This window comes from Oncorhynchus nerka, linkage group LG11 (assembly GCF_034236695.1).
Source record: "Oncorhynchus nerka isolate Pitt River linkage group LG11, Oner_Uvic_2.0, whole genome shotgun sequence".
Lineage (NCBI taxonomy): Eukaryota > Metazoa > Chordata > Actinopteri > Salmoniformes > Salmonidae > Oncorhynchus > Oncorhynchus nerka.
Window position 1 is genome coordinate 67,019,159 of NC_088406.1, and position 11,731 is coordinate 67,030,889.

At 42.3% G+C, this 11,731-nt stretch overlaps 1 protein-coding gene across 1 annotated transcript; it reads right to left on the reverse strand.

Moving 5' to 3' along the window:
• Positions 1–8,144: 8,144 nt before the first annotated feature.
• LOC115137382 (gastrula zinc finger protein 5-1-like) lies at positions 8,145–11,731 on the reverse strand. The gene is made up of 3 exons (XM_029673684.2): positions 11,210–11,731; positions 10,717–10,847; positions 8,145–10,517 (listed from the first exon to the last, which is right to left on the reverse strand). Exons 1-3 carry the CDS (start codon positions 11,484–11,486, stop codon positions 9,288–9,290), a joined length of 1,638 nt encoding a protein of 545 aa, XP_029529544.1. The 5' UTR covers positions 11,487–11,731; the 3' UTR covers positions 8,145–9,287.

Sequence of the window (11,731 nt, forward strand, 5' to 3'; positions counted from 1 at the left end):
GACAATGCAGTAATATCTAACAAGTAATCTAAACAAATTCACAACTACCTTATACACACAAATGTAAAGGGATGAATTTACACATTCCTTTGTCTCATGCCCGTCTGCACACTTCTCACACCTTGGACCCTCCCGCCTACACACTGCTGCCACATGCCCATGAGCTTGACATCTGTAATAACGGAATGTATTCGTCACAAAAGCTCGTACAGGATAACTTATTTATCCTAACATCACTTTGTTGGGCAAACACTCAAAATCAACTCAAAAGAATAGACGATGACTCTTCTATTTAACCACTCTCGCCACCCTGTCTGCGTCGCACTAAACAACGAGCATCACAAACACCGGGAATCTTCCTCTTCAGTTGGTCAACTTTCACATTTACCGCTACCCCAGTAATCACTCCTTTCAATGGTGCCCTTTTCTTGAGAGCAAAACAATTCACATCTCTTGCCCCAATTTGTTTAACACAAAGCACCTAATCCATCTGACCAGCAGAAACACAAACAATTATCAAAATACAATTTCTGGTTATTCTCACTGATTCCACAGGAACAAACTGTTTTCACCCAACCTGAAATCACAAATGGATCAGCCAAAAGGCAAGGGTCCACTTTTTCCAAAAACTTCACTCCTACTGTCACAGACTCATCTTTATCCTGACCCTCGGTGCAAGCTTCGGGCTCCGAGAACTTCTTCACACCTACCATCTCCGATACTTCGCCCTCATTCACTTCCATTTCTCCTCCTGTTTTCAGCTCCCTCTGCTTACACGTTCTACCATTCTTCTTTAATAAACCATCTCCCTTTTTGTCATCAATTCTAAGAAGTTCTTTGCCTCTTTTTGACAGTTTTAATTTAAAAACAAGCACAGTAAGGTACCTAATTGTTACCCAGAAATGATTTGATATTTAGATAAAAATGGCAGCATTGGACCTTTAAAAGAATGTGACAAGTCATTTTGGAATATCAAGTAGAGGTGCAAATGCATTCATGTTTAATATTTTACCCCAGTTATCACAAGCCCTGAAGCCTTCATGCCATTTACTGCAAACAGCTTGAGGTCAAGGACTGTTTGTAAAGATCTCAAACCACAAATTAAAGATTTAGATAACTGAGTTCACAAGCTTTTCTTTTTTAAATAACAAAACAGTTAAGAGGGACTTGACTTGAGCATGTTTTGGTCGTTGTTCCAGGTAGCCTAGCGGTTAAGAGCGTTGGACCAGTAACCAAAAATAATCCCAGAGCAGACTAGGAGAAAAGATCTGTCGATGTGCCCTTTTGAGCAAGGCACTTGACCCTAATTTATCCTGTAAGTCGCTCTTCATAAGAGCGTCTGCTGAATCAGTGGTTCCTAAACTGTGGGGCTCAGTTAGTAATAGTAGAATGCACAAGGTGAAATTTCCAAATTGTGTAGTGCATCATCAGTATTCCTCTTGTCATGTTAGTCATTGCATACCTTAGACAGCTATTTAGAACTTGTCAGAAATGTCCAGATCAAGTAAGCCAGGTCAGCTAACAATTTTTAGCCCATAGATTTTGTAGTAATGTTTGAGTCACTCAAATTTCACAAATACATATTAGACATGGCAAAATATATAGAATTGCAAGAAAATTAGCTTTAAAGAGGCAAAATGTTCTCTCCGCCAACAAGAGGGGTGTGAACAGTCTGTCATGAACAGTGCTTGTACCCATAGAAATAGATGTGGTAGGCGCGGGGATGTTCCCCAATGCTGGGAGATGGGGGTTGGGGCAGAGTGAAAAAGTTTGGGAACCCCTGTGCTAAATTACTTAAATATAAAAATGTGATGAACACAGTGACATGGTGACATATTTCAGTATAAATACAGCCAACTTTGAGTGTGTGGCTGAGTAAGTCAATTGTTGAGTGGCAATGTTTGCTACAGTTGGCATAGTTTGCCTTAGCAAAGTGCTTCCCACACGTGGGGCAGGTGTACGTCATAACGCTCAGCCTCCCACATTGTGACCCAATGACACTCGAGGAGGTAGAAGCAGGAACCACCATCTGAGTCTTTGAGCTCCCTCCTCAAGCCATTGTTTGGGTGTTGTTGGGATTGTGTTATGTTATGGGTTAGGTTCTCCTTATATGTTCTCATGGTGAATGCCAATCCTGATCCTGTCTGTATTTGTGGGGTAACCTCTCGTGGACAGATTCATGTCTAAACGGCGAGAATCTGTCAATACTTGTGTAGAATTATGTGATTACGAGCAGCAGTAGTTCCTGGTTTGTGGTCTTCATTGATTTAAAAAATAAAATAAAAAACAACATTGGAAATTTGAGAAAATCAATGCTGCTGTAACCATAAGGGTTTGAACCTAGAAGAAGACCGAGACGGGAGTGGCGAGAAGAATGTCATGTTGTCCTGCAAAGCATGTTAAGCATCCAGATAGCAATTGTCTGTATTTTAGCTATCTAGCTAACTAGCTGTGTTTTACAGCTGTCAGTTTTACCTACGGTAGCTACAGTTGCAAGAAAAAGTATGTGAACCCTTTGGAATTACCTGGATTTCTGCATAAATTGGTCAAAAAATGTTCACACAAACAGTGTGCTTAAACTAATAACACACAAAATATTGTATTTTTCTTGACTATATTGAATACATAATTTAAACATTATTAGGTTGGAAAAAGTACGTGAACCCCTAAGTTAATGACTTCTCCATAAGATAACGAGTCAGGAGTCAGCTAACATGGAGTCCAATCAATGAGATGAGATTGGAAATGTTGGTTAGAGCTGCCCTGCAATATAAAATCAAATCAAATCAAATTTATTTATATAGCCCTTCGTACATCAGCTGATATCTCAAAGTGCTGTACAGAACCCAGCCTAAAACCCCAAACAGCAAACAATGCAGGTGTAAAAGCACGGTGGCTAGGAAAAACTCCCTAGAAAGGCCAAAACCTAGGAAGAAACCTAGAGAGGAACCAGGCTATGTGGGGTGGCCAGTTCTCTTCTGGCTGTGCCGGGTAGAGATTATAACAGAACATGACCAAGATGTTCAAATGTTCATAAATGACCAGCATGGTTGAATAATAATAAGGCAGGACAGTTGAAACTGGAGCAGCAGCACAGTCAGGTGGACTGGGGACAGCAAGGAGTCATCATGTCAGGTAGTCACACACAAAATGTGAGTTTGCTATTCACATGAAGCATTGCCTGATGTGAGCCATGCCTTGAACAAAAGAGATCTCAGAAGACCTAAGACAAAGAATTGTTGACTTGCATAAAGCTGGAAAGGGTTACAAAAGTATCTCTAAAATCCTTGATGTTCATCAGTCCACAGTAAGACAAAATGTCTATAAATGGAGAAAGTTCAGCACTGTTGCTACTCTCCCTAGGAGTGGCATTCCTGCAAAGATGACTGAAAGAGCACATCACATAATGCTCAATGAGGTTAAGAAGAATCCCAGAGTGTCAGCTAAAAAACTTACAGAAATCCCTGGAACATGCTAACATCTCTGTTGACGAGTCTACAATACGTAAAACTCTTAACAAGAATGGTGTTCATGTGAGGACACCACGGAAGAAGCCACTTCTGTCCAAAAAAACATTGCTGCACATCTGAAGTTCGCAAAAGAGCACCTGGATGTTCCACAATGCTACTGGCAAAATATGTGGACAGATTAAACTACATTTGAGGTGTTTGGATGGAACACAACACTATGTGTTGAGAAAAAAAGGCACAGCACACCAACATCAAAACCGCATCCCAACTAAAGTATGATGGAGGGAGCATCATGGTTTGGGCTGCTTTGCTGCCTCAGGGCCTGGACAGCTTGCTATCATCAACGGAAAAATGAATTCCCATGTTTATCAATACATTTTGCGGGAGAATGTAAGGCTATCTGTCCACCAATTGAAGCTCAACAGAAGTTGGGTGATGCAACAGGACAACGACCCAAAACACAATAGTAAATCAACAACAGAATGGCTTCAACAGAAGAAAATAAGTCTTCTGGAGTCCTGACCTCAACCCGATTGAGATGCGGTGGCATGATCTCGAGAGCAGTTCACACCCAACATCCCAAGAATATTGCTGAACTGAAACAGTTTTGTAAAGATGAATGGTCCAAAAGTCCTCCTGACCGTTGTGCAGGTCTGATCCGCAACTACAGAAAACGTTTGGTTGAAGTTATTGCTGCCAAAGGAGGGTCAACCAGTTATTAAATCCAAGGGTTCACATACTTTTTCCACCCTGCACTGTGAATGTTTACATGGTGTGTTCAATAAAGACGTGAAAACGTATAATAGTTTGTGTGTTGTTAGACTAAGCAGACTTTTGTGACTTTGATCTTTGATAAAGATCAGATCAAATTATGACCAATTTATGCAGAAATCCAGGTTCTGTGAGGAGCCTTGGACCATATGACGGCAGGCCTTGACTGCTGTGTCAACTCAGATGGCCAGGTTCAAATTATGGGCAAAGCACCTGAGCCACAGATCTGGGAACTCTTCAAAAGCCTTGATCATGTTTGTTGCGTTGTCTGTGGTTATGCAGACCAGGTCTTTCTTGTTGATCCCCCACTCTTCCAGCATATTCTCAAAAAACTCCCTGATGTTGTGAGCTGAGTGATCTTCTGGGAAGAACTGTGTTTCCAGGCAGTTTGATTCCAGTTACCAGTCTGGGGTGAGGTAATGGATAGTGAAGCTGATGTAGGGTTGAGACAACCCCTGCTTTCACTGGTCCAGAGGTCAGTAGTTGCAGCAAACCATGTGCCTTGAGCCAAAACAATTCCAACATCAGCTTTAACCTGGTTGTACAGGCTTAGGATTCAGTCTTGGAATTGATCAGTAGAAAGCCTTTTGCAATTACGTTAGCACATCTGAAAACTGTTTTGATTAAAGAAGCAATACAATTGGCCATCTTTAGACTAGTTGAGTATCTGGAGCATCAGCATTTGTGGGTTCGATTACAGGCTCAAAATGGCCAGAAACAAAGAACATTCTTCTGAAACTCGTCAGTCTATTCTTGTACTGGGAAATTATGGCTATTCCATGCGAGAAATTGCCAAGAAACTGAAGATCTCATACAACGCTGTGTACTACTCCCTTCACAGAACAGCGCAAACTGTCTCTAACCAGAATAGAAAGAGGAGAAGGAGGCCCCGGTGCACAACTGAGCAAGAGGACAAGCACATTAGAGTGTCTGAAACGGATTTAGTTTTGATATGTTTTTGGTGGAAGACATTTTTTTGCTTCCATGAGCTAGCTAGATTTGTTTTGACCAGCACTGTAGGCGCGCGGGACAACTTTACCAGCATCATAGCATACGTATCGATGAATCGTTGTGACTTATTGTTAAGGGAATTTTTATCAATAATGACTAATTATATATACATTTCAATCAGGACTGACTAATCAGAATACTATTATGTTACTGTATATGTATGAATTTTCTTTCTTAATCCTAGTACTGAATACAATGTGTGTAAATATAATCAAGAATTAGAACAATGACTGTCTGTTCCTTGGTAGAAATGAATGAACTATATCTTCAGACTGGCTAGAATGCTTATCTACACAGGAAGACCTTGGCTCAGTCATAAATTATATTAAATTGGTAGGGAGATGATGTGGGAAGGCTTGAGATACTGCCTTTGTACCAGGGTGGGAGAAGAGACGGGACAGTTCGAAAACTAATGACGTCATTTTCAGTTTATAACCTGTGGTAAACTGTATCGTGTTCAGTACTCTCGTGAATAAAATCTGCTGTTTGACTTTAAGACTGGGCTCTGTCCATTACTATAAAATAAGGGTCTTACAAATCCTTATGAATTGACAGAGTGTTTAATTTTAATTGGGTGTTAAAACAGAGTAATTTAATTCCTGCAACACTTATGAAATACAAGTGATAGTGTAATCAATGTGTAATAACTACGTAAAAATGAATTAAAGCGTTAAATTATTATGTGACATGCAGTCGTGTTCAGGTCCTGATTGGTCAACAAGCTTATTTAACGTGTATCTTTTTTGACATGCCAAGACCCCAACGGCGTTCCATAGAAATCCTGGTTGAGAATGAAATGACTGAACAAATGAAAAAACAAAACCGCACAGCAAGGTAGTGAAATAAATAGGTTTTGATTATGTTTTACCGTTAATGGGGACATACGTAAATGCCAACAAAATAACTTTTTGGTCTGTGTGGTGTGTGTGTAACCTTTAACTGGGCAAGTCAGTTAAAAACAAATTCTTATTTACAATGGAGGCCTACCCCGGACAGCGCTGGGCCAATTGTGCGGCGTACTATGGGACTCCCAATCACGTCCGGATGTGATACAGGCTGGATTCGAACCAGGGACTGTAGTGACACCTCTTGCAGATGAGATGCAGTGCCTTGGACCGCTGCGTCCATGTGTGTGTGTGTAACTATTTAACTGTAATAGAATGCTTAAAAAGGCCGCATTTTTTTTTCAGTTATCGGTACTGTTTTTTTTTTTGGCAAGGAAAATATCGGTATCGCCAAAAAATGTCATATTGGTGCATCACTAGTCTATTATCTTCTGTGTTGCATGAGTATATGCAATGACCCCCATGCACAATTTACATAAATACAAATGAGTCTTAAGAAGACAGTGACAGTAATTGCAATGAGCCCAACAATTGACAAATACAGGAGCCTTGTATAGGAGTCTATAGTCTCTCTCGTTGGAACACTTTTACAACCAAGTCGACGACTGACGGATTTTAACTTCACAAAATATGTTGGTTGGGTAACTAAACTACATAACATGTTATCGTGTGCAATGGACGAATAGAGTCTGCAGACACACGACACATACAGCAGCAGAACAACGTGAAGTGTTTTTAAAAGAGGATGTAACACTGAAAGCTTCAGTTTACATTATTGACAAGCTATTAGCAAGTTACACAGACAAACCATTACATTTTCCCCCATTCCGAAGTCACCACATCATGCATTGAGCTAAAAGTTAACTTAGCTTGCATTTGCTATAAAGTAGCGGGTGGTGGTCACGAAGATGACTCAAGAGATTTGAAGTTGTTTTTTGCATGTTCTGCAGATAGGGTGACGATCTTCGATTAAGTTTCCCTCAGCACTCTTGTTAAACCCAAAATACGACCACACTTCAGATTTGGTCCTCTTAGAAGGCTGAAAAATCTCTCGAGCGCTGTCACTGACTCCCGCCATGTTTTCACACAAATCAAAATCCACGTTGCACGTTGCCTATGTCAGACTGTTGCTAACTTTGGTTGATGCTGGTTGATGCTGGACAGTATTTACTGATTTAATGATAATTATAATTTGAAACGGTAATACCAACCGTTGGGAATTTTACCATTTACCAATTTTACCATGGTTTTACCATGGTTTATCGTGAAACGGTAACCATTTCATCCCTACAAGGTAACATATTAATGAGTACCATAATATATACTGTTAGGTTCTAAATCAGACCTGGGCAATTCCAGTCCTCATGGGCCTGATTGGTGTCACACTTTTCCCCCATCCCTAGCAAACACACCTGATGTTAAACTAATTGCATTTTTATTAACTGAATATCATGATTAGTTGATTATTGGAGTCAGGTGTGTTAGCTGCGGCTGGGGCAAAAGTGTGACACCAATCAGGCCCCCGAGGACTGGAGTTGCCCAGGCCTGTTCTAAATGAACAGAGTAAAAACTCACAGATGATTATTAAAGCTAAAACCAAGTTTATTCACCCAATGGGTCAGACAGCTGAACAGACAGACATGTTCCCACCAGCACAAATATATATACCCCAATTTAGGTGAAGTCTCCTCTAGACATGACATCTTTATTACTAAGCAGGAAGTTCAGTGATGTGGGTAATAAACTGTTCCTTCTCCCTTAATGTGACCCGACCTGTCCCAGCCCCATTCCTCACTAAACCACATCTCTCCCCCCCAAAAAAAAATCTTTGGAGGGAGTTGAAAATCCGTGTTGCCCAGCAACAGACCCAAAACATCACTGCTCGAGAGGAGATCTGCATGGAGGAATGTCAAAATACCAGCAACAGTGTGTGAAAACCTTGTGAAGACTTACAGAAAACGTTTGACCTCTGTCATTGCCAACAAAGCGTATATAACAAAGTATTGAGATAAACTTTTGTTATTGACCAAATGCTTATTTTCCACCATAATTTGCAAATAAATTCATTTAAAAAAATCATAAAATGTGATTTTCTGGATTTTTTCCCTCATTTTGTCTGTCATAGTTGAAGTGTACCTATGATGAAAATTTCAGGCCTCTCTCATCTTTTTAAGTCAGAACTTGCACAATTGGTGGCTGACTAAATACTTTTTTGCCCCACTGTAGATTACTGGAACCATGTCCTGTGGTCTGATGAGACCAAGATAAACTTATTTGGTTCAGATGGTGTCAAGCGTGTGTGGCGGCAACCAGGTGATGAGTACAAAGGCAAGTGTGTCTTGCCTACAATCAAGCATGGTGGTGGGAGTGTCATGGTCTGGGGCTGCATGAGTGCTGCCGGCACTGGGGAGCTACAGTTCATTGAGGGAACCATGAATGCCAACATGTACTGTGACATACTGAAGCAGAGCATGATCCCCTCCCTTCGGAGACTAGGGCCGCTGGGCAGTATTCCAACATGATAACGACCCCAAACACACCTCCAAGACGACCACTGCCTTGCTAAAGAAGCTGAGGGTAAAGGTGATGGACTGGCCAAGCATGTCTCCAGACCTAAACCCTATTGAGCATCTGTGGGGCATCCTCAAACAGAAGGTGGAGGAGTGCGATGTCTCTAACATCCACCAGCTCCATGATGTCGTCATGGAGGAGTGGAAGAGGACTCCAGTGGCAACCTGTGAAGCTCTGGTGAACTCCATGCCCGAGAGGGTTAAGGCAGTGCTGGAAAATGATGGTGGCCACACAAAATATTGACACTTTGGGCCCACTTTTGTTGCCAGCGGTTTAGACATTAATGGCTGTGTGTTGCGTTATTTTGAGGGGACAGCAAATTTACACTGTTATACAAGCTGTACACGCTACTTTACATTGTAGCAAAGTGTAATTTCTTCAGTGTTGTCACATGAAAAGATATACTCAAATATTTACAAAAATGTGAGGGGTGTACATGTCATATATCAAACAATGTCTGTATGCAATATTCTACCCAGGAATATTCAACACAGATCTGTTACTGTCATTATTCCAAATGCATCTGGGGATCTTTTCTGCAATGAAAATTTAATCTGTCTTTAATGCAAGGTTTGATCGAAAAGTCAGAAGCTATCGAGTGGAATGGGTACTTTCTATGTTATAAAGTGGAATGGTTTTTCTGCTGGTGTATCCGGAGGTAGCTCCTCTCTGAGAACCTCTTCCCGCAGTGCGTACAGGCAAACGGCCTTTCTCTCATGTGGACCTTCAGGTGCATCTTCAGCTGGTTCTGGTGGGTGAAGCTCTTCTCACACTGAGGGCAGCTGTATGATTTGTCGCCTGTGTGGACCCTTTGGTGTCTTTTCAGGCTGAAAGAGTGGGAGAAGCACATATGACACTGGGTACAGCTGAAGGGTTTCTCTCCTGTGTGGACCCTCTGGTGCCTCTTCAGGCTGCCAGCCTCAGCAAAGCGCATGTGACACTGGGTACAGCTGAATGGTTTCACCCCCGTGTGGACCCTCTGGTGGATCTCTACCTTCTGGGGGCAGCTGAAGCCTTTGTTACAGAACATGCAGAGGAATCGCTTCTCTTTGATATTGCCTGATGTGACTCGCCCTCCCTGAGTCTGGGCTGTAGCCCTGTCGTTTGAGTTCAATACTTGATCGAAAAGGACCCGGCTGTGTGAATCGGAAGGCCCCATTGACGTGGACACTGGGTTGCGATCCCTGAAAGCATGTGGAGGGGAGTGGGTCGTCTCTAAGTTCTCCGTGTAATCTAAGAAATCTCTGCCTTGAGAGTGTCCTTCTAAGTGAGTCTCATCTGCATTCCATGTCAGAGGAGCGTTGCCCTCCACTTTCACCTCATCTACCACTATAACCTCCCCTTTCTTATCTAGGCACCCTTCAGAGTATACACCACTACTGTACCGGTTCCAGTCCCCTCTAGACAGATCAGTATGTCTCTCGAAACCCAAGGATATGTTGACAGGGTCCATCTCTGTAGCGTAAGAACAAGATGAATCACCACCAGTGTCTAACGTGTCACCATCATCATCTCCATGGGAATTAACCGTCCTCTCGCTCTGGTGAAATACTGGTAAATACTCTGAGCCAGGAGCAGGAGGACAGCCCAGTCGCTCAAGCCCCACTGGGTCTGATCTGTGGTCAGATCCTGTGTGTAAGAGCCTGTGTGGTACAGTTAAAGTCTCTGTGTTTGTCTCTGACTTGAGGACGGCGTTCGGCATTCCACTGACGTCCGTGATGCTGCTTTGGATCCTGGGCGGCGCTGGAGCGATGGTAGGGTCTCCAGTCTGGATGTCTCTGCTGTGCCTTTGGTCCTCCTCTCCTTCAGACGTCTCCTGCTTGACCCCAGGACCTGCAGCCTCTGCAGACTGATACAAGAAGAGAGGAGGTTATTACCGGTACATGAGTTGAATTGGATAACAATGTCATAGGGAAGTCTCACAAGCTCCCCTATGGCAGACAAATTAGTCCATGTAAGCAAGTGAATAGCTGAGGGGAGCCCTTCTGAAAAATGTTGCACATTTGATTTACAAACTCTCCTTTTTAATGCAACACAATTACACTAACCTCTATCATGATAACGTGCCTGGTTGAGGTTCCACTCCCCTCATCTATAGATATGAGTTGGTCATCTCTCCACGCGTTGTGTCCCGCTGCCTTCACAAAGCACCTATGGCCTCCAGTGAGATGTCCTTTACCTGAGAATGATTGGGGGAAGTGGTGGTTAGGTTAGGTACTGTTACTGCCCAACAGTATATATTGTACACTATTGACACTGTATAGAATTGGAAAGGATGTTAGGTAACACTTCGTATAACTTCTTTATATACTATTTGTTTTCAATTAGTAAATAATAGAAAAGGCAGTAAATCAAAAATCTGGTTAAAATATGAAAGTGTCTGTGCTAGATCGACAGTTAGTAAATCAGGGCAATTAATGTATAGTGTCCAAAAACTGACCAAGACCCAATTCTGGTTAACCATATGTGTGTAACACATCTAGTGACACATGCACAAAGTGGAACGGGGCGACACGCCCCTCAGCCTTCTGCAAAATGTACCTCTTGCCAATCCTCGGTCGAGAATATTGACACTTCTGGGAGGACTGGCGAGGACGCGCTCTCGCCTTGTCCTCTCTGCGCGCTCCCGTGCCATCTTCAGTTCCAGTAGCTGGAGTTTCCTCCGTAATGCCCCGTTTTCCTTCTGGCTTTGAGAAATTTCCAAACGAAACACTGCATAGTCGTCGTCTACGAGTTTACATATCTCTGCCACGGCTGCATTCGCTAGAACCTCCATGACGGAGGCTATTTGTGTGTGAAAAACCATACAGTTAGCCATTGTTAGCTAACATTAACTGCTATATAGCTTAGTTACCTAGATAACATCTATCAACCAAGTCCTGTCTCCAACACGAATTAATGACTACCCGGAGCAGGTATGTGATGCTGTGCAGTTAAATTAGTCATTTTGAGTTCTGTGGAGTTAATATTTAAATAAAAACGCTATCGTGGAAATGGTTCTTGGTCATGTTCACTTCCAATTACTTCTTCTTTACCTTTTCATTTGGCGAATCGCAACCAACT